Source organism: Primulina tabacum, chromosome 18, assembly GCF_025594145.1.
Source record: "Primulina tabacum isolate GXHZ01 chromosome 18, ASM2559414v2, whole genome shotgun sequence".
In the NCBI taxonomy this organism is placed as follows: Eukaryota; Viridiplantae; Streptophyta; class Magnoliopsida; order Lamiales; family Gesneriaceae; genus Primulina; species Primulina tabacum.
Genome location: NC_134567.1, coordinates 21660795 through 21685089, shown reverse-complemented (window position 1 = coordinate 21685089; position 24295 = coordinate 21660795). Strand labels below are relative to the sequence as shown.

Here is a 24295-nt window from a genome sequence, read left to right as displayed (position 1 = left end):
TTCGAAAAATAGTCGACCGCTACCAATAGGAACTTCTTTTGAGCAGGAGCTATATGAAAAGGCCCCACGATGTCCATTCCCCGCTGGTCAAAAGGAAAGGCGGCTAAGATAGTCTTCATCAGCGCGGCTGGCTGGTGATGCAAACGCACGTGACGTTGACAACTGTCACAGAACATTACTAGTTCTTGGGCATCATGCAACACTGAGGGCCAGCAGTAACCCGCGAGCAACACTTTCCTAGCCAAAGCATAAGCTCCCAGGTGATTTCCACAACACCCCTCATGAACTTCCCGAAGCACATAATCAGCCTCTCGATAACTCAAACACCGAAGAAGAGGCCCTGCAAAAGACCTTCGGTACAATACTTCTTCGACTATCACATAACGCGAACACTTTGTCTTCAACTTACGAACTTCGCGAGGGTTATCAGGAAGGTTTTCCTCTTTCAAATAATCCATCATACCAGTCATCCAATCCTCCTCCTCCTGTTCAGCTGCAGGCAAACTCGTGTGAGGTGTGAGTTCGACTTGGAATACCACATCTCTAGTCTTCCAAATTCCCATGGTTCCAGCCATTTTAGCTAGAGTGTCCGCCTTTTCATTTTCTTTCCTGGGAATCTGTTCAGACGTAATCTCTGTGAATTTCTCTCTGACTCTGCCTACTTCTTGAGCATACTCAATAAGTTTTTCATCCTTCACATCATATACTCCCTTCATCTGTTGTGCTACCATCTGTGAGTCAGAAAAAATAAGTACCATCGTAGCTCCTACGTTTCGGCTGCTCGAAGTCCTGCCAACACAGCCTCATACTCTGCCTCATTGTTGGATGCTCGAAAGCCCAACCTTACCGCTAACTTCACCTCCTCCCCAGCTGGCAAAATCAGTACTACTCCCACTCCACCTCCATCCTTTGACAAGGAACCATCCACATTCACTTTCCAAGGGTCCTCATTCTCCTGATGTACAGTCTCAGCCATAAAATCGGCTAAGGCCTGCACTTTAATAGCTGTTCTCGGCTCATACTGGATGTCATACTCTCTCAGCTCAGTAGTCCACTTAATCAAACGGCCACGCATATCTGAATGAGTTAAGATCCTCCCCAGTGGACTGTTGGTGAGCACCATAATTGGATGAGATAGGAAGTATGGTCTCAAACGTCTCGCTATCATCACTAAGGCCAAGCCAGTTTTTCCAACACTGAATACCTTATCTCTGCCCCTTTGAGTGCATGTGAGACATAATAGACTGGCTGTTGAGTTGATCCCTCTAGCTTGACAAGGACCGAACTCACAGATCCCTTGGTGGCAGATAAATATACCCAAAAGGGCTCACTTGCTGCCGGTTTGGCCAGAACAGGCAACTCAGCAAGGTACTTCTTCAAATCTCCAAAAGCTTTCTCACAATCCGGATTCCATTCAAATTTTTTCGCCTTACGCAAAGTCCGGAAGAACGGTAAGCTTCTGTGTGCGGATCTCGAGATAAACCTCGCCAGCGCAGCAATCCTCCCCGTTAATTTTTGTACATCATTGTGCCCTCGACGAGGAACCATGTCTTGAATAGCTCGAACCTTTTCGGGGTTAGCCTCAATTCCCCTCTCTGTTACCACGTAACCCAAAAACTTCCCACCTCTCACCCCAAAAATACACTTCTGATGGTTTAACTTCAGCCCATAGGACCTGAGGGTGGAAAAGGTCTCCACTAAGTCAGGTACGAGCTGGGTCGAGTCCTTTGACTTTACCATGATGTCGTCCACGTACACTTCGACATTTCTTTCCACCTGCTCAGAAAATATTATATCCATCATCGCTGGTACGTGGCTCCGACATTCTAGAGTCCAAAGGGCATGACCACATAACAGAAAGTTTCTTCTGAGGTAATGAAACTCACTTTATCCTGGTCCTCCACAGCCAAGGGAATTTGGTAGTACCCCTGATAAGCATCCAACATGCACATATATTGATGTCCAGCTGTGGAGTCCACCAACTGATCTATCCGGGGCAAAGGATAACAATCTTTAGGGCATGCCTTATTGAGATCTCTGAAGTCCACACACATCCTCCACTTCCCTGAACTCTTTGGTATTAGAACAACATTCGATAGCCAAGTAGGAAATTGCACTTATCGAATGTGCCCAGCCTCAAGCATATCACCGACCTCTTTCCGTATAACTTTATCCTTCTCAGGCCCAAGCTGTCTTCTCTTCTGTTTTATCGGGCGGGCATTCGGCAAGATGTTCAACCGATGCTCCGCCACATCCGGGGTCATCCCGGTGAGTTCTTGAGCTGACCAAGTGAACACGCTGAGATTGGTCTGTAAGCAAGTAATGAGTTCCTCCCTAACCCTTGGGTCAAGGTCAGGGGCTATTCTGAGCATCTTCTTTTCGGGTCTCAGCGCTATGACTTCCGGCTCTTCATCCATCACCTCCTGAACCTCCCTCCTCACCACGGCAACCCGCTCCTTCCCCTTATGATCATATTAACCTCCACACATGCCCTCTTTCCCTCTTTTTTTACTATTCCTTGATAACACCGACATGCAACTTTCTGGTCCCCGCACAAGACTCCAACCCCCTTACCCACAGGAAACTTCAGCTTCTGATGATAAGTGGACGCTACCGCTCTGAAATCTTTTAGGGCTGGTCGCCCCTGAATTCCATTGTACGCTGATGGGGTGTCCACCACGGTAAATGTTGTCATTTTTGTTACTCGACGAGGTTCATGTCCTAAAGATAGAGGAAATACAATCTGACCCAATGACGGAATGGCATGTCCTGCGAACCCATAAAGAGGAGTAGAGATCGACTCAAACTCGAATCCTTCCACCTTCATCTGGTCCAGAGTGCTCTTGAACAAGATATTCACAGAGCTTCCATTATCAATAAAGATTTGTGCCACATCATAATTAGCAATGGTGGCCGTCACCACTAACGCATCGTTATGCGGAGCCACAACGCCTCGGAGGTCCTCCAGCCCAAAACTGATGACAGGATCCTGGGATAGGTCTACATCCCTAGATATTTCAAAGTTTTCCAACCTTCTTCCATGCGCTTTCCGAGCTCGCCTGGAATCTCCATCAGTAGCACCCCTCGAGATCAAATGAATCATTCCCCTCGTAGGGTGGTTGTCCTCATTCGCTCCCCTCCTCGGTTCGACGGGCTCCCGAGGCATATCCTGACCTCGACTTTCCCTCCTCTGCTCTCCAACCCTTTGTTTTATCCACGGAGGGCCTCGACCTCGCCTAGGGGAAGGGCAAGATCTCGGCTCACTCCCGGATGAGGACCCTTCTTGCCTACCCATCGGCGGAAACCTAGCACTGCTCTCCATTCTCTGCGACTTCTCCCCCCTCTTCCCTGATTCTCTCACCTCCATCACTTTATCTCGATTCCTATTCAGAGGAACATGTGAGGAAAATTGTCCTCTACCTCTAGTTCTTTCCTCCTCCCTTTCACCTGCACCCCTCTTTCTTGCTCCTTTCTCCGCTCCCTCAATTCTTCCTCCCCCTGGCCGCTGTTCCATCCTCTTGTGCCGCTGGGCGTCCTCTAGATTCACATACTTCTCCGTCCGAGCCAAAAAATCATCATAGCTCGACGGAGGTTTCTTGACCAGAGACTTGAAAAATTCTCCCCCCCCCCCCCCCCCCAGCCCTTGGGTAAAAGCACTTATCATGATGTCAGGAGTAGCCGCTGGTATTTCCAGCGCTGCGCTGTTGAAACGCTGAAAAAATTCTCGCAAAGTTTCAGACTCTCGTTGTTTCATCATGAACATGCTCAAATAATTTTTTTGGTGCCTCTTGATGCTAGCAAATAGATGCAAGAAAGCTGTAGAAAAATCCTCGAAATACTGTATGGAGTTGGGCTGCAGGGTATTAAACCATTGCTGGGCTGACCTCACCAACGTGCCCAGAAACACCCTATATCTGACTCCTTCCGAATACTGATGAAACAAAGCCGCATTCTCAAATCTCCCCAAGTGTTCTTCGGGGTCAGTATGTCCGTCATACTCTCACACGCTTGACTGTCGGAAATTTGGAGGAAGGCCTTCTTTCAAGATGGCTAGTGAAAAAGGACTTCTTCTCTTGGGTACCGGCGCTCTGCTCCCCAAAAATGGGCCTTGATGGGTCTGTCTTCAATTTAGACTAGAAATATGTCGGGGATAGTGGGCCCATCCTTGGGGTACCAGTGTTGTTAAACAAATTTGTTGCATAAACAACTAAAAATCGGCTGTGGTTTAATGTAATATATAATTTTTTTAAAAAAATACTGTTTTAAGCGATTTTCAGTCGATTTGTACCGAGGAGTAACATGTGAAAGTTTTTGACTTTGAATCAAAAAATTAATGGAAGAACGACAAAATTAGGGATTCAGTACCGTCTTTTGACAATCACTAAAGTAGAAAAAGGAAAAATGTTAATTATATTCAATTTTGAGACATCAATCAACATAAGGGTGAAAAGGTCTAAACCTAGCCATGGCGATGCAAACCGGCGTTGCCGCCTCCAAAGTCCTCGTCATCGTCGGCGCAGGTTACTTTTAATCCATCTACGTCTAGCTTTTTGTTTGATTAACGATGGATCGACCTTGTTGTTATTGTTTTTTGGATTAAGTCGCCAGATTTAGTTGAGTTTTACGGGAACTTGAAATAGATTAGGTTATTTTTCTACGCATTGAAATGATTGGTTCCTGAAGTTTAAATTTTGGTTTGGTGTTTATTTCTTTCCTTGTGCTGAAGTTTGGGCGTATATGGATCCGAAGTCATTTCTACTGCTTTTATTTTGGACCTAAATAATCGACAGGGAACTTATTAATCATTGTTTCCTGATTTTCGAAGTCAAAGCAACTTCTGGCAGAGGATTTTGTAATGTTCAATAACTCAAGTGCTAACCTTTCTTCTTTCCTCCTGCTTTAAATGCTCCCAACGGTCTTTTCACAATTCAATAAAAGATGTCTGTTCACAATTCAATAAAAGGATGGTGTTCGCTTCCGCAACCCAAATGCTCAAATGATGGTGTTTTTCGTTTCTTTATTGTCGCGCAAGCTTCGGTAGACTATTTCTATGGTTTACAGGAAATATGCCTATGCCAAGTCTATGGGTGTGCTTTTCATTTCAATGCCTTTTGTAGCATATAGCTGTCTATTCTGATTCTCTCCGTATATTCAAATGAAGGGGTTGGGTGGTTCAACTCTAATGGGTGATGTGTAGTCCTATTTTATTTCGTGGAAACTGGGACTATTATTGAAAAGAGTATGACCTTAGTGAAGTAGGATTTCAAACAATCACATTGTTTCCACATGTGGAAATTTTTCATTTTCTTAATTTGTGTTATTACTTAGCCCTAGTGATTAGTGATTTTTTGTTTCAAGTTAAAAACTATATACCTCATTGGTGGCTGTTGTTTTGGACCTTTCATATGTCTCTCTGAGCTTTGTTTCATCTTAATAATCCTAAACTTCACCTTGTCAATGCTATCATGGCTATTATATGTGTGGAAGTATTAACTTAATTTATAGTAATTAAAAATTTGTGTATAACTCGGAAGAATTAGCATTTTCCATCTGAAAGAAGTGATCTGCAGCATAGTCCATTTACTCTGATACTTGATTGGCATTGGATGTATTATAGTATCCATCAACTTCTTGACAACTAAAAATTAACCAACAAGTTACTTGAAATATTTGGGTTTGAACAGGTTTAACTGGATCTATCATCTTGAGGAGTGGGCATTTGTCTGATATAATTTCGCAGATTCAAGAGTTGATACAAAGATTAAATGAAGCTGAAAAATTACCTGGAAAGTATGATGCAGCTCTCCTAGCCACCCAAGTACGGAGTAAATCTTTTATTTGATTTACCAGTATCAGTTTCTTGTTAGCAGTCTTACTGTACCTGGATATATAACCTTAATAAATTGGAAAATTTACTTTCGGTCTCAAATAAATAAATTCTGGGTTCACATGGGTTTTACTCGTCATTAACATCTGCTGATCCAGATAAAAAAATGTCATAATTCTGTCAGCAGTAAGTGTAGTTTTGTTTTGTTGCTGTTGTAGTAAAACATGAAACTTTTCATTTATGTGGATTGGTAGGATACTGCGATCCTAGTCGCAGTTCCGCTATGATTGATCCCACTTGTGGGTCATGATCCCGCCCTATATATATAATTTTTTTTCTTTCTGTTGTGGGTCTTTCAGCAGCAAGTGTAGTTTGATTTGTTTCTGTTGTAGTAAAACACGAAATTTTTTATTTATGTGGATTGGTAGGATATTGCGATCCTAGTCATAGTCCTGCTATGATTGATCCCACTTGTGGGTCATGATGCCGTATATATATATATATATATATATATTTTTTTTTTTTTTTTCTGTTGTCGGTCTTTCAGCAGTAAGTGTAGTTTGATTTGTTTCTGTTGTTGTAAAACACGAAACTTTTGATTTATGTGGATTGGTAGGATACTGTGATCCTAGTCACAGTCCTGCTATGATTGATACCACTTGTGGGTCATGATCCCACTCCATTTCTGTGTGAGATACTGAGTTCCATATGATTTTACAAGCCAAACAGAGATCATGATTACAGTTGGACTAATTAGCTTTGTAAGTTTCTCTATGATTAAATAAGGAGAAGCATGTGCTGTAGCTCAGAAATAGAATGTTTATCAGTTTGTAAGTTTCTATATGTGTGGAGCAGTGGAGGTATGTTCTGCTGCTCCCTACGAATTGGAAAAGTCAGTTTGATTTAATTTTCCATATATGCCATAACACTGGTGAAAAAGAGTCTTTACTTTTATTTCTTTAAACTTCTTACATGCATATGGATATTCAATCTGGTACCCAGGGTCTTTCTTTGGTTTATCATCTACATGTGATCAAGTCGGCTGCTTTGAATTGAACTAAGATTTAAAGAGTTTTGTGAGAAGCTTAATAAATCATCTCTTCGTTTTCTAATAACATGGCCTTTCCTTCAGGTTCGATTATTAGCTAAAGAGATCAAGGAGTTGAGCTTATCCAATCCGGTTACGATATTTAATGGAAATTCTTCCTCCAATGGTATGCAATTGTTTCTATGAGTTCTTTTTTGGTAAAAAAAAATTTCTTGAATCAGCTGCTTGCATTGCTCCTAACATTTCGGTTTACCTGAAATTGATTGTAAGCTTTTTTTATTTTATATGTTTTGGACTCATCCTTCCACATTTATAGAGTTAGTCTTGCTTAAAGCTTTGTTTGTAACTGTAAGATTTGGGAATCTTAAGTTATCGATTTTGCAATAGAACTGTCAAAATTTAAATTTTGAAGTAATTTCCATTGGAATGAAAAATGAATGAATATGAAATCCTGCACTATTTTTCCCTATAATTAAGGAAAGGTGAATTGATCGGTTCTAACTAGGTTGATTAGCTATAACCAACAGTGTACTAACTAGCTTGCAAATTCAAAAACTATTTTATGCTTACTGGAAAGTTCAAACTTCAAATGTTGTTTTCTATTCATTTACCTACCATATTGTATTTCGGGAAGCCTCATGGTCTGGTTTTGAGGTTTAACAGTAGTCATGATCTCAACCTTGTGACTGCCTTTGAAGGTCAGTCCTCTAAAAAATAAAGCAGATAAATCTCTTGGTGAAGAATCGGAAATGATCTACAGCACAGTAAAAAGAGTTTCTGTTGATTTTAGTTGTATGAAAGAAGATAAGTATTCAATTTTTATTTTAATAGCACAAATGTGCAGAAATCTGATTATGCTCTGTTGATTGAATGCTACAAAGATATACTTTCTTGAACTTAATTGTTCTTAGTGTGCCAAAGAAACTGCTTCTTTCTAATTTTTAGAACTTTAACAGAACCATTAGTTGAATTGTTTGTTGAGATTTGGATAATTTTCGTGTTTAAAATAAAACCCTCAATTCACTTTTAGCTTGATCCTAAATCTTCAATTCATACTTTATTTGAAGAGCTTCATGATGGAAATGGTTTCTGCAGGGAGTTATGCCTCATACCTATTGCCTACTGCAGCTCTTGGTGCTATGGGATGTTGTTATGTGTGGTGGAAGGCAAGAATTTAGTTTTGGCAATTGAGTCATTGAATCTTCATTGAAATTGGATTGTTGACTTTGTGGAAGCTATTGGCAACTCCCATTTGTCAGGATTTATTTTCTAATTCAACTTTTGAATTTAAGTTCATTATTTCACAAATTGAGTTGTGCCTATCATTTTGCTGTTTTAGATCAACGAAGTTACTAAAATCCAGGGTTGAGACTTGAGTATAAAGAATATCAATCTTGTGCCTTTCTTCTCCATCATTAATTATATCATATACCTTGAGTGAATAATAATCATATGGGAAAAGTCTGAATGTGATTATTTGTTAATCTTGGAGAAAGATTTTTATGAAACATTCAGTTTCCTAGGGCAGTTTTTTTGTTATTTTTGGGTGGGGTTAGGGACTTGGTGTAGGTGCTGAGGTGTTTGACCTTGCCCCCTTCTTTTTTAGTTCTTAGTAGTTGTACTTTTTTTTCTTAACTAAACTTCTTTCCTCTCTTTCCCTGTAGGGCTGGTCATTCTCTGATATTATGTTCGTCACAAAGCAAAACATGGAAAATGCTGTTGCATCTGTGTCTAAGCAGTTGGAGCATGTTTCTGAAGCATTGACTGTATGTGACTTACTGTCAACTCAAGCCAAGCGTTTTAAGTCACCTTTCTGTTTTTCCATTTCCTTCTTTAATTTCATTTCTTTACTAAACATCAATTCATTCAAATTGCAGTCAACAAGGAGACACCTATCAAAGAGACTGGAAAACTTGGATTGGAAACTTGATGAGCAGAGGGAGATATCAAAACTTATTTCCAATGATGTATGTAGACTTGTATTTCCTCGTGATTGAATGTTTATTTTGTGCAATTAAATAGTTGCTTTTTGGATCGTGGTTACATCTTTTGTCTTTCTTTAGATTTAAAATTCTCATTTAATGAAAAAATAGTTGAGTATCATGTCTGTCATGAAATGAAAAGAAGCTTAGCTATTTTCTGGCATCCTTGTGATCATATGTTTATATTCTGCAGTATAAGGATTGCATTACCTAGGTCAGCTTTATTACACAAGCGGGATTGATTAATGGAATTAATATTCATCAACTTTTATGTGTAAGAAGAAAAACGAGTGTTTCTTTTTTTAATTGAGTGCTCTAACTGTTGATGTCGAATATTACATTATGATTAACCTAAATTGATTTAGGTCTGTTTGCTTGGCTTTTGGAGTATTATTTTCTTCACTTGAAAGCTGGGAAAATGATTGTTTTCATCAAGTTTCGTCTCGTTCAGACTAACTTTCTCTCACGATCGATAATTAAATTCGAGAGGTATAAGTTTTTTAAGCAAACTGTATATAAATAGGAAATATCTCACATTCAAAAGCCGAAATGAGTTTCAGATAATAAATATGAGATCAGCTTCCAGAAATTCCTTACCAAACATTGCCAAAAACTAATATGAAAACTTTTGAGTTGAAAGTAATGGAGAACTCGGCCATTGCCGACTTAATGTTTTGCCCTGAGGGACTTCCCCAGATGAAAATAGCCTTATTCTGAAATTACACGTGAACATGTCTCATTTCTAATGATGATTTAATGATGCAGGTTGGTGATGTGAAATCAAATCTCAATCAGATTGGTTATGATATTGGTTTGATTCAGGAGACATTATCTGGCCTGGTCTGCAATACCTGTTTCATCAATTTAATTTTACTTAGCCATACATAATGTTATCTTACCCATTCTTTTTTGTTTGTTAATTTGCAGGAAGGAAAGATTGAGCTTCTCGAAAGCAAGCAGGTAAAGTTCCCAATCTTTTCAGAGTTGGTATTTTGATTTGTCACAAGTAACCGCCAGTATATATATTATTCCCCCTTCATTGGCTGCAGGATATGACAAATTCTGGTCTTTGGTATCTCTGTCACGTGGCTGGAAACATTGAAGATGGGCAGAGTTCGAAAATTATACAGGTCTTGATTGAAATAATCTTTCTGCCCTTGCATGTGCAAAAAATTGACATTTTACAAATATATCCGCAGTGAAGCATCAAACGAGGGAGGAAATCAGTAACAATCAGTGTGGAGAATAAAATCGAAAGAGACTTTATCCTGCATATACATAATATTCTACCTAGTATAAGCCTCTGACTTGGAAATTAATACATAATATATTGTATAAAAAAGAAAGAAAGTGTCTGCACCATTCATGTTCACTCGTGCACAGTGATTAAAAATATTTTTGGCTCCCAGTTTTGTGGGAAGGGTGGAAGATCTTGGTGGTTTAGAAATAATGCAATCAGCTTCCATAAAAATCTATATGAACCATTTTCCTCGAGTAAGGTTAACTGTAAAGTAGTAGCTAAGTGTTACTTTGCTCTCTTGCATGTGGGTTCTAGACGAGCCCAAGCCATTGCACTTATATGCACACATCCAGAGTGTGATCTACTCAGACAAGTGGATTATGAAACAGGGATTGTGGATCATATGCTCTTATATTTTTTGTTATCAAATTCACATCAACCCAATAAGAAACTTGCCTTTTGAATGCGTTTATATTGGAGCTTCTATCAAAGTTTAGGCTGGTTTTGTGTGATTTGTTACTTTAATAAATCCATCACTGTGCTTTATTGTTTCATTCAGCTACATTTTTCCTTAGAATGTACCGTCTTTTGACAGGATGTCGGGGCGAAGCTGATAGACAATTCGACCGTCTTGCAGGAGGCAGAGAGAGCAAAGGTTAGTTAACTGAAACACTTTTCTTCAAAGCAGGAAAAGAACCATCTTGATGACAATGTCCACCAATTTTTGTCCAGGGGCTTCAGTTCATCATCGGTGACGACGAACCAAATACAGTACAGAAAACTTCCCCAGGTATGGATGGGAAAGACGCTAATTTTCCTTCTAAAAAGATGCATTCTACAAATATGAGAATTCATCGTTCGTATCCCGTTGGCCTCTCTGTTGCTAGAGATATTTTGGGTTGAAATCCATGATTTCACATTTTTTCTTATTGAAGTAATAACACACTATTTGACAGACCTTGTCATGTGTATATGTATAAAATATACATACATGTGGATATATGGTTTAAGATATATTCACCGAATTCATGAAAGTTTTTCGAAACATTTGTGTCAGCTTGAAGCAAATATATGGAAGAAATCATTGCCAATTTTGTTCATAAATGTTGTTGAAATACCACATGGTTACGTATATGATCATTGCATAACTAATCATATGCTCGCGACACACCTGATAAATAATTATGAACTTGCAAGTCTTTGCCTGAGGCCTTGGGAGTGCTTGTAAATGAACTTGTGAACATTTCGAAGTTACATTGAATAATTGTTTTGGGAAATCTTGAAATACACATAATTCATAAACTCTAGCACACTTATTTTTTTGGGAACAAAAAATTTTTCAATCATAAATATGAAAACAGAAACGAATTTAATTCGTTATACACCGTAGAGAAATATTCGAGCAATCTTAAGCCAAAATCATATCTATTTGATTTCGATTGTACTTTTCGATGGAATCGAAAATGCCGGTTTCAAAATTGAAATCAACGGTTCTAGAACCGTTGCCAGTCCAACTCCATGGATGTTTGCACCTAAATAAGAAGAAAGCATTAATAAACAAAAATTTTACTTCTGAAACATATCGAACCATTTGCTTGGCTTTATCCAGTCTCCAGGTCTACCTTCCGTGTGTGTGCCAGTCGAGCTAAAATTTATGATTGAACCTTTGTATTCAAATCAACATATGTAATGTTTTGGGACTTAAGATCTACCTAAAAGTGAATATGGGGAGAAAAGTCTTAGTCGTCCCGAAACCATTTACCCACCTTCATAAGCAACCAAATATCCTCACATTTTGATGTTAAAAAAAATTTATCGTCTCATCGCAACTATTTTCCCCATGTACACACCTCTTTTTTTTATTTTTCACAGAATTATATGCATTTTTTGTGTCGTTAGCTTGGCATTACTGGAAAAGGGGAAAAAACTCAACACTTACATTTCTTTCTTGATTTCTCATTTGATCTATATGCTTAGCATACATTCTATGCGCAAACCGTACCGGACGCAGCTAGCTGGTAATCTACACCAGCTAACTCCTCAATTACTAGTTTTTTTTTTTAATGCGCAATATTGTGTGATAGCTTGATGTTTGACAATTTGAGGCTGATTATGCCACAACAGAAAATACTTATTAAATAACATATATAAAAGCCCCAAGTGAATTTGCATAAAACTCATGCATATTTTAATATATCACGGATGCTGCATGTAAAATTTACATTTCAATATGATAAAAACCAAATCATTAATTATGTCCCACTAATGCAATTATGCCGAAAATGGTCTCCGCATTTGTCCTTGTGCATGAAATATGTATTGAAAACGCTTTATCTGAAATCCACAATTTTTACTATCAATCAAGCTATCAGAATCATGGCTTCATGATGATACAAGTGAATGAAGATGCAAAAGGTTTTTATACTTTTACAGTTTTAAATGGTTAAATATAGGTAGTAAGAAAACTACAAGCATATATTCGACAAAAAAGTAAAAAAAAAAAAAATCCTGGAAAATTGGTAAATAAATATTCATTCTATAATGGATATACAAAGGGCGACACCAATACCAAGCAACAAAGATAGTAACTGTATTGTTGTACTTCTCAAACCTGGCATGCCTCCACTATTCATCTCAGCTAGCACGCCAACGAGGGCTATGTAGATAAAGCCTCCTGCAGTAAACCCCTGCAATATTACAACCAAAACACCACAAGAAAACGTCACATTAACAAAAAAATTCTATAAAAATGCCACATTCAAAATAACAAACATTCAAAAAGACCATATGTCACCTCAATCAAAGACGATTGCCCAGGATCTCCTCCCCACATCAAAGCCTGCGGTATGATAATGTATAGCAGCAGTTCTTAATATTCCAGTAAATAAATCAAACAGATATATTAAGGTAGATAAGTTAGAGAAGAGACTACAAACCAGAGCAGTTCCTGCAAGGGCGACCAATGCAGACAGAAAGTTAAAGAACAATGCTTTGGAGACACTAAAGCCCGACCTCACTAAAATTCCAAAATCACCGATCTGCAAAACAGCGCCAATCTCAGGTATTAATGTTATTTAATCTTCCCATTAAAAGAGCAGAAATATTCCAATTCAGTGGCGTATAACTGTGTGAACAATTCAAACAAAACATCATACAGAGAAAACCAGCCCTCACTACCCCCATCTAATGCATAATTAGTGATGCACCGCATATTTTGACCTGATTTTGTAATACTTGAACAATGCTTCATCTTTATTTCACAAAAGCATATGTCTCATCTCGAACTGATTAGATATGGAGTAAACCAGTTTGTCGACCCAGGCTCATTTCCACCAAATTCAATCAGATTCTTCTTTCAAGAGTAAATTGTACAATCAAAATCTAACCTAAACCCATATGGTAAATGATTGGATAATCACCAAGAGGTTATGTCCTCTATGACAAGAAATACACTTCCTGTTCTATTATTTAGGAAAATAAAGAAAAAAAAGATATCAGGAATTACAGACTGCATATAAACACGATGAAGATGGTGATAAATGTGGAACCAAACCTCTTGAGGTAGCTCGTGAGCAAGTAGAAACAAAGTTCTGGACCACCCACCAACTGATCCATAAAGGAGGAAAGCACTTCCCAAAGCCATTCCATCGGTAAAATTATGCTGAGCCAGTAGTTAATACATTTAATGAAGATAACATCATCAGATCCAAATTGGATAAAAGTCAAAATTTTATATATGAAAACCATAGCATAACACTTCGGTGGCTTTATTAATAGCCACAAAGAAAGAAATACAGAAATTCAGAGAAAACGAGAAAACATACCACTCCATCGGAGAAGAGGTTCAGATAACCAAAAACCAGATTTGGCTGTGACTTGATAGGTTCTTTTTTATTAAGTGACTCTGCGTTAACATCTGAGATGCTTTCAGCACATACATCGGTTCCATTTTCATGAGCTCTATCGCCAGTGGTTCTCTGCATCAACAATAATTAGGATAAGATTCTGAATTTCACACTAGATGCACATGAATTATGTCATGCATGGGTTTTTTTTAAAAATAATTTAAATTTAAAATTTTATTTCAAAACTAATTTGAAAAAAAAAAATGTTTGCACAACTAATGCAATCCGCGCTTGGTAAGCGCGGACGGTCCTCCACGTGCCACCCGTCCCTACTCCATTCGTCCAATCCTTATCTTATCCGATTCCTTCTTCGTTCCTCCCCTCCTCTTCTTTATCCTCCTTTTATCTTTACTCTCTCATTCTCGCATTCATCGGTTTCTCAATTCCTCACAGAAAATTTTTTTGACGAAGTTGAGAAGATCTAGAGCATAGTTCAGAATGGCAGATAATCGAAATCCAGAAGATTCCAGTGTCCTCTATTTACAAGCGACACATATGTCATCAAGCGTGTCTTCGTTAACAGTTGATGATATTATCAAAGTGAAGAGGTCAGACCATTTGATTTGGAAGTTGTATACTGATAATTATTTACACAGGCGTGTACTCGCATATTTAAATCATATGGGTTTTTATAGAGTTTTAGATATGGCTCTCAAGTTCTTGATAATCATTTGATTACTGCGCTTGTTGAACGTTGGCGACGCGAGACACACGTTTCATTTTACATGTGGTGAAACAACAACAGTGACATTACAAGATGTTTCAATAATTTGGGGTCTAACAATTGATGGTGAAGCAGTAACTGGAGTAGATGTGTCACATAAAGTTGAGGAATGGCAACATATGTTTGGATATGTTGGGATTTTTGCCAGCATCAAAATATTTGAAAGGTGGTCATCTGTCTATGACTGCACTACACGATCATTGTATATCTAACCTTGTTAATGATGAAACTTCAGAAGTAGATGTTGTGAAACTTACTCGTTGTGTTGCGTTAATGATTATTGGAGGAATAATGTTCCCTGACTACCAAGGAGGGTCAGCTAGACTTATATTTTTGCAACTGCTACGAGATGTTGATAACGTGAAGTCTTATAGTTGGGGTAGTGCAGTTTTAGCATTTCTATACCGTGAGTTGTGTAACGCGTCACGTATAGAGAAGACTACAATGGCTGGACCTTTATATGTCCTGCAGGTATCATTAATGTGATGTGAATATTTAACATAATATTTTGGTTAAAGAATTAATTTCTCATTTAACAGATCAACTGTTATTACAATTTAACAAAATAACAAAATAATACATCAATGTTGTCTCTGTCTAGAAACAGTTGTGTCCATCTCATTTCTCAATCGAGTTGTTCTATCTCTACCAACTCTTCTTCTTTCACGTCTAACAGGGTTGTGGTGCAATTCGAAAGTTGGAGGTTCCCAGTAGCGCTCATCTGCAAGAGGTTGAAATATGCCTTCGTAAGTCGCTAAGTACTCAGATATATTATACCATGGCTGCACAAGTGTCGTGGGATCCAACGAGTGCCACTTTGCGGTACAAATAGCATGAGAACATGGTATGCCAAAAATCGTCCATTTACCACACGAACAATCACTCGTTGATAACTTGACCACCTGCATATGTTGGCCACGACTTGGTCTTCCTACAGTTGCAACCGAAGCAGTTTGCTCACGTACATCATATTTGGCAACACGATGTTCACTAGATTTTCTCGCCCACTTGTCATACATCCGACATGCATAATCTGACAACAGCTGATTTTCCTGAACCATACGACCACCTCTACTCACACGTTCAATAAAATATTGTACGCACCTCATAAGTGTCAAGTGTATTATGGCAGATATAGGAAGTCTACGAGCACCCTTCAACACACTATTTAAACACTCCGACATATTGGTTGTCATCACCCCACGACGCCAACCACCATCATGAGCCAAACTCCATTTTTCTTTCTCAATTCCAGCCAAATATCGGTGCGCCAAAATGTTTTTATGCTTGATTGCCTCCATTATTGATTCAAACTTACAAATTTGATTTTGTGTGCCTGCCGCCCAACATAAATCTTTCAGATGCACGTCTTTGAATTTAGCGTTAAAGTTTGAACACACGTGTCTCAAACAAAAACGATGCACACCGTATGGAGGTTGAAAATATGGTAGCTCTGCAGTTGCGCGCACGATTCCCTTATGTCTATCAGAAATAAGACACACGCCGTTTTCACCACGAACAACATGTCTTCCTACGTTCTCCAAGAACCATTTCCAAGAATCTGTTGTTTATTCATCCACAATAGCGAATGCTAGCGGTAGAACCTGATTGTTCGCATCCAGAGTGACACCGATCAACATTTTGTGCTTGTATTTGGTATACAAGTGTGTACCATCAACACTAATTATTTTCCGACAATGCCGAAACCCATCAACACACGGCCTGAATGCCCAGAAAACATAGTTCAGTGTCTTACTCATTTCATTGTTGGCTCTCAGATGCTTCCACTCCACAACTGTTCCCGGATTATATTTTGACAAAGAGCACATATATTTGGTAAGTAATTGCACGGAGCTCTCCCATGTACCATAAGCAATTTCAATAGCACGTTTCAAACTTCGCCATGCCTTCGTGTACGAGATTTGATATCCATATTTATCTTTCACATTTTCGATGATATACTTAATCTCGTACGAAGGATCACAACGAACAACTCCCAATAGCGTATGTGACACCATATCACTGTTCAGATTCTTGTGGTCGATACCAACAGAGGTAGATATACATGTGTGAGGCCCGCCATATTTTGTTATTTTCCAATAACCAGTCTTGGCCTTTAAAGAAGCGCGAAGTTCCCATCGACAAATGACCGTAGAAGAATTATTTTTACAACGTAACTTCCACAAACTGCGTGTGCTAACCACGACACGGTACTCGCGCCTGACAACTCTAACTGAATAATCCTTGATAGATGCAATAAGATCATTCTTATATTTCCGGATTATAATAGTTTGATTGCACTCCACAAGGAACATCGACATAATCATGAGGCTCTTCACCAAAATATTTATTGAAAAATGATGGCATCTCAGAAGTATTTGACAGAAATGGTACGGTCTGCCTCTGTAATGTGTCACGTGGTAGTTGTCGAGATGATGTCCACTCATCAGGATTTGTAAAAGTATTCACTTCATCATCAACATTCACTTCTTCTTCTTCAGACTCGATGTATGACATATCGGGTTCGGAATCAGTCCTCCAAATATCATCATTATTGGCCTGATCCGCACAACGAGCGCTCGTATCTAATGTTGGATTCGGCCAATATGGAGCATTATTTTGTTCCGACGAGATATTTATATATTGATCCCAAGGCCCACTTACATCATCGAAACTCATATTACCAAGTCCTTCAGTAACCTGTGGAACATAAGATTCTTGCTCCTGGAAACCACCATATGTAGACGTACCGGGTTGGTTATAAAAACCTGAATCGGATGCATGTGGAACGTAAGATTCAGGATCATCAAATCCAACATTATGCTCAATTGAATTTGCTTCCACGTACAGATGCAAAACATGCATGTTGTCACATTGCATTATGAACTGTAAAGCATCGTCATCAACGAGATTGACTTCAATTTCATGCCAAGATGCTCTCTCCATGAATGAATACTTTGTTAACATCTTCAGAGAAAAATTCGCTGGATCGATTGCTAACATTTTATGCACAACTTCAACTAACTCCACCAAATTAATAGATCGTAATACTCGTATCGGTCTAACAAATGGAATGCTATATTCAATCGATCCATTATCGCTAATTACATGACCACCAAAATATAAGAGTACGTCGATGTTAAACATTTTGTCAATGAAAATTGAGAGAAAATTTAAGAGAAAGTTGATACCTCGTTCCTTGGATTTTTCATCAATTATATAGGAGAAGAAATGTGAAGACTGTATAGCTTCGATTCTTATTTGAATTATTGGTCTTCACGTGATTTTTCAAAATCTCATCTTTCACGTGAAGTTCTCAGGCATCGACTGAATGAACGCCTTTCACGTGAAGTTGTCAGGCATTGACTAAATGAACGGACATTAAAAATCGAAAAAATATATAAAAAAAAAAATTTACAAAATACACCGTCCGCGCTTAGCAAGCGCGGACGCTGCTCCACGTAGGACCGTCCGCGCTCTCCTACGTGGAGGACCGTCCGCGCTTACGTGGAGGACCGTCCGCGCTCTCCTACGTGGAGGACCGTCCGCGCTTACGTGGAGGACCGTCCGCGCTTACCACGTAGGCACCGTCCGCGCTTACCAAGCGCGGATTGCATTAGTTTTGAAACCATTTTTTTTTTCAAATTAATTTTGAAATAAAATTTTAAATTTAAATTATTTTTAAAAAAAACCCTCATGCATGAAAATATTTTACCCTTTGGTTCTTAATTTCCATGTTTGATACATAAAAGACATTTTATTAGGAACCCATATTATATTGACTGATGGATCATACAGAAGAAAGTTACATATGGTTTGCGGGATAAGGGCATGATATATTATTACTACTAAGATATCCTATCTCCTGTTCATTTTTTTTTTCAAGCACAAATACATGGGCCCGGTTGTAATTTTAATTTCTAGATGTTCTAGACAATAACTCATAACACCTGCAAGGTGTGAGTTATCTGTAGCTTTTATTTTTTATGAAAATGCGATAATAACAATAAAGCAAACTGAAACCCAATTCTGTAGAACTAATTGAAAAAGACATGCAAGAAGCAGCACAACCAAACTGAAGCTATGGAGAGAATGGCGGAGATTAGCATCGACTGTGGTGAGTACGATTTGGGGAATGAAATTGGCGAGCACCGACGGTGACAGTGGCTGCACAAATGGACTTGTGGTGGTAGATTTTAAGGTGTTGGCAATGAATTCTATCTCCAAAACTTTAATTAGGCAAATATCATGGACAGAGGAAAAGAAATATAGGGAAGCTTGATGTGTGGATAAAATGAAAATGAAGATTAACAGAAGAACATGCACTAAAGAGCAAAGAGAGAGGCGAAGGGATGAACATGGGTCATTAAGAAAAGAAAAATAAATATTTATCGATCGATATGAAATTGTCATGTAAGAGAAAAACGATAAATTATCATTCTATTAAATAGTCAACCACACACTTCGATATTTTTCACATATTATTCTTAATCCTATAAAATCAAATATTTATCAATTACTTTATTAGCCTATCACATCAATCAAGCAAAAGTTTTAAAAAATGTTGTTTTATACCTTCCGCAAAACATCTTTTCCACGTGGCTTATCACCACAAGGGGTGTCCGGGGGTATTTTGTCCAGTTCATTTTCCTCAAATGTCTCTTTTTCAACTCTTTCATTTTTCCCTTCAGCCGCCGATCCCTGAAGATTTTTGTGAGTATCTTTGTCATCCTTCAACTTGTTAGTGTGTTTGTGATGGTGATGGTGGTGGTGACTCCAAGCATTTACTCCTCCAGAAAAAGCATCAACATACCTTACCAGTTTCTCAACAATAAGAAATACCACGATTCCAGCTGTGCCAGAAAATATCATAAAAACAATTCTGAATATCCAATCATAATAATTTATAAATAAAAGGCACTGAAATAAAAAATAGGTTGCATCATGTAGGAAGACGAGATGCAGAAGAAAAGACAATAATTAAGAAAAAAATTGTTAGGTAAATTACTAAGCACCAAGAAGACTCCTTGAATAAAAATGTCTTCCAGTTTATTCAATAATAACACATGAGTTCCACTCTTGTCATGCAGCATGATACCAAAATACCAATTACCATGCTAACTTTGCGTGAATGGACACAATTCTAAAACATTCATTTTGAAACAAATGAGACAATAGTTAAAGTGAGAATCAAGTTTCCAAGAATTGTGCAGGCAAGGATGCCAAAACATTGAACAAAACATGGATTACACTTGGAAGTATATGTCAACAAATATTTATACATACCCAAAATTGACAAACCGATGGAAAGATCCTGTAATGAATGTGAGTGTCCGGAATGCACATGATGCTCAGTCTGGCCATCATGGTGATCATGTGAATGGGAGTGATCACCACCTGAAAAAATAAATCAAAGCTCAAGCAGCTAAGATACAAGTACTATATAAGTGAATCATCACCCATTAAATTGGTGAATTCTACAAGAAGTTAAACAAGCTCAAAACAGCACCAGGATGAGAAAGGAAGTTATACTCTTTCAACATAAAGCACGGCATACAGCTAATTATGTTTACCAGATATCTTCCTCTCAAGCTACATAGACAGAACTAAAGTAAAAATCTACCAAAGGAGAAAATCGAATCTGAACATCTGAAATAATTAGCAACCTGGTTAGCATGTGGAAGGAAGACAAGGTTAGCATGTGGAAGGAAGACACTACACTTTGCTTATGACTTTCATCAGATACCTTCTATCAACCAACACAGAATTAGAACAATGATGAAAGGAAGATTTTTCCAAACGTCTGAATTAGGTATTGGACCGGACTCCACAGGCAATACATATGCTCATGGTATTGCAAAGTCACAGTTATCAATAAAATAATATTCCACATCAAGCCAATTAATACGGAACATATGAAATTTTGTCAATTTTCAATAGAAAATAGGACCAGAACAGAAAGCAGATATTTGAAAGCATGAGCCAGTCATCTGCAACATCTTACTCTCGGTCTTTTTGGACTAACATCATACATTAAAAGATACATGGTAAGTATGCTTAAGAGAGGATGAATGCTACTAACCATCTCTGCTTACAAACCACAACCTAAAAAGGATGCAAGTAACAAAGAACATCCCTCTCTGTCATTCTTCAATTGACCTCTCAAGATCATGTGAATGGAAGAGATCACTCACGAAAATATAAAATTGAAGCCAAAAAAATCATAAAATTTCTCATCAAGGAGGTGAAGATTGATCATTTTGCACGTCATGTCTTGATAACAATTTGAAATAAAACAAGGGAAAAAAAAGTGATACAAAGATCAACATGTCACCAAAGAAGAATAACATTCGGTTATGTATTCATACCGAAAGCATGTGGCAATTGGTGTAGAAAGGCATCACCTAGCATAGCCCCTGCCTGCACAAGTATAGTACATATTAAACAAAATTTCTAACTTAAGAAGTGATTCTATGTTTAAGCAGGTGCGAAATAGAATCCACCATTATTATTTGTGGTTAGTAGGAAATTTTGTAATTACAATAGCACAGTAACAGTCTTCACCACAAATGCCATAATATTTTATTTGAAAATGACCACTCTTGGATTAAACCTCTGGTTTCAAGAGGATGGCTAGAGGTTCATTTTATATATAGTTGTAATGTACAAATAAAATTATTTTTTGTCCCAAATAATCCCTAAATCCTTTCATTGAAAGGATGCATATCCTACACGTTCGTGCAGCTCATGACTTAAGGAGTCATTACCGTAGGTGGACGTGGATTAGAATAGCATTTTTAGGTTGCATCAAAGAGTCATAAATGGATTACAACATGGGGTCATTTAGGTTTCAACTTATCGAAATCCTAGGCCTGATCGAACATTTTGATGAAGTTAATGAATGATATTTGTGACTGAAAGATCCATGCAAGTGATTTCATTTATATCCAGTTTTGTGTGATGCCTTGGAAAATGCAAACCATGATTTCTAGGTCCAGAAAAGAAAACTCTCAACAGTTCTTCGTTTACAGAGTTAAATTATTGCCAGAGTCGATGATGAGTACTCAAAAAGTAAAAAGCACTAGACTACTAAAACCATAATGCTTAGTGAATACTATAATGATATCCGAGTTAAAGGGGTCAGCTAACGAAAAAGTAGTTCATCCTACAACAATATTGAAGTGTTGTGTATCATTATTTGATCAAAGTTAAAATGGGAACCCCAACAGAAATCATTATCTGCTCAGTCCAAATTTTTATTGAAGAATGATACAAAAACACAAGATTTAACAAAGGTGTTGAAGGAGAACTATAGGTGAGGTAAAATCAGCTGATGTCAAACATACAGGAAGGTCCTACAATCTAATACTAAGGAAAACAACTAAAAAATTATATATAGTTATGAGCACAACGAAGAAAACAAGAACAAGAAAAGAAATCCAACCCCAAATAATGCTAAAGAATCAACTACCGCCTCTGATGGCTTCCCTTTTACTGCACATATCAAGAGTTCAACATGGTTAGATAGCAATGGCATAAGAAACCCTTTCGTGAACAGGATCCAACGCTAATGATGGCATTTGGAGTACTTACTAAATATTAAAGGCAATAAGATCAGGCAAATAAGGGATGCTAAGCTAACCAATAGCGAGCATCCCATGGCATGGATCCAGAGGCCTGCCAAACAACACAGAAAATTAGTGTCTACATAAAATAGCTAGTACATTAATTAATATAACTGCAAGATAACAAACTCTTCGCACAAAATATTTTATTAGAAATTCATTTTCTGCGGGTAACGGAGCATTTGATTTTTGAAAATTTATTTAGTCTAAAATGCTGCGCCCCAATCCACTCAATAAACTTCGATCAAAGACCACCAAAAAGGAAAGGCATACTACATGTAATATAGAGAATGCAGCTGCGAGCCAATTATCAAAATTTAAAATAAGGTGAAAAAGTACAAAATAAGAAAAGATAGTTCTGAGAACAAACACTTAACAATCACGTAGATTAGAAGGGAAGAACACCGGAATTATCCATCCTACAAACATGAAATCCATCAAGTTTTCTAAGCGCAAACCTAGTACCATTTATACAATATTTAAATAGTTGGAGTTTGATACTGAGAAATTTTTCCCAGAAACTTAAAACCTCATAAATGAGTGAAAAAAATTCATAAATTTGAACAACATTTAAACAACCACCGAAATGAAGATCTTGGCAGGTATGGAACGTATAAGAATTAAATTGCAAAGATGACTCTACATAAATAAAAGAATTAATTGTTGTAACATTCCACTGATTAGGATGCAAATAACAAGAAATAAAAGATGATGTTTTCAAGAGAAATTTCACGTATTTAAGACTTTTTATAAACATCACATGGGATTTCTCATTTCAAGCCCATACAACACCGCAGCCTACAGATGGCACAAGCAATTACGAGATAAAAATTTGGTGACACCAAGAATCTCAAACATTTACCCAAGTTGAATCATAGTAGCTTAAAGCATCTGTAAAAAAAAAAAAAAAAAACCATTTTAACATAATAAATAAGCATGCAAGAAAAAAGCAAACAAACAAAAAGGAATCAAAAGAAAAGAAAACCTTTTACAGTGTGGGATAACATGACATCTCACAAGAACATTGCCGAAAACAAGTTAGAATATGAAAAATAGTGAAAAAGAGAAACCACTAGAAAAAGGAGCACGATAAAAGCCGTGAACCTAAAAATGTTCTCAAAAAAAGAAAAAGAATAGTTACCAAGTCCAGAAGGCTTCGGATGACCATCGTGTTTATGCCCATATCCATGTCCATCGCCATGATTGTGGTCATGGGCAGCCCACATATTTTTCAGATCTTCCTCCTCAGCAATTTCCTCGGGAAGCAGTAGCCTCTGCGGATGTTGCTGCTTATCATTCCTCACTGCGCCTACATTCTCATCACGAGCATCATGATGGTGGTGGTGGTGGTCGTGGTCGTGGCTACACTGGTGGGCCGCCGTCACGGACAATCCAAATCCAGCCACCAGCAAAACGCCGCAGAAAAAGAGACAGATCTGGCGCATCTTATTCGAAATTTCCCGCATTATTTAGGATGTTGAAATGGTGAAAATCAAGAATTGGGGTTCAAGAATTAAGTAGCACGGTTTTTCTTACAGGTGCCCTCGATTGTAATAAAGCAAACAGCGCAGAAAAAGAGAACTATGATTCCGATTATGACGCCGAAGGTTACCACATCCATCGATTGAAAATATATATATATATATACATATATTATTCCGAAAGCATGTAATAATTTAAACAAGGGGAATTCGCATATAATTTAGTCACTGATATAATACTTGGAAGTCCACTGTACGTCGTCTTATCAGAACTGTCCGAGATTCTTGCTACTTTATTTCGCCTCGAAAAGCGGGCTAGGAAATGTGATTAGATCGGTGGAAACAATATTTGAGGATTTTGTTCATGTTATATTTTTGAAGACAATATTCTTATCCCCTCAATTAATCATACTGATCTGAAAATATAGTCAATCATTTAACCATAATACACGAATGAACCAAA

At 37.9% G+C, this 24295-nt stretch overlaps 3 protein-coding genes across 3 annotated transcripts; 1 reads left to right on the top strand and 2 right to left on the bottom strand.

The window, feature by feature from the left end:
- Window positions 1–2437: 2437 nt before the first annotated feature.
- Window positions 2438–3754, bottom strand: LOC142532358 (uncharacterized). Its single transcript, XM_075638672.1, has 2 exons — window positions 2921–3754; window positions 2438–2842 (listed from the first exon to the last, which is right to left on the bottom strand). Exons 1-2 carry the CDS (start codon window positions 3752–3754, stop codon window positions 2438–2440), a joined length of 1239 nt encoding a protein of 412 aa, XP_075494787.1.
- A 624-nt stretch (window positions 3755–4378) lies between these two features.
- LOC142533970 (uncharacterized) lies at window positions 4379–11144 on the top strand. The gene is made up of 11 exons (XM_075640912.1): window positions 4379–4520; window positions 5685–5818; window positions 6960–7041; window positions 7971–8041; window positions 8540–8641; window positions 8753–8842; window positions 9623–9697; window positions 9785–9817; window positions 9907–9987; window positions 10693–10752; window positions 10830–11144. The coding sequence occupies exons 1-11, from the start codon at window positions 4466–4468 to the stop codon at window positions 10998–11000; spliced, it is 954 nt and encodes a 317-aa protein (XP_075497027.1). The 5' UTR covers window positions 4379–4465; the 3' UTR covers window positions 11001–11144.
- Window positions 10880–24161, bottom strand: LOC142533969 (IAA-alanine resistance protein 1). The gene is made up of 11 exons (XM_075640911.1): window positions 23493–24161; window positions 22320–22403; window positions 22171–22220; window positions 21095–21146; window positions 20013–20123; window positions 19302–19579; window positions 13922–14074; window positions 13651–13758; window positions 13034–13135; window positions 12892–12936; window positions 10880–12784 (listed from the first exon to the last, which is right to left on the bottom strand). Exons 1-11 carry the CDS (start codon window positions 23815–23817, stop codon window positions 12629–12631), a joined length of 1464 nt encoding a protein of 487 aa, XP_075497026.1. The 5' UTR covers window positions 23818–24161; the 3' UTR covers window positions 10880–12628.
- Between the last annotated feature and the right edge of the window lie 134 nt (window positions 24162–24295).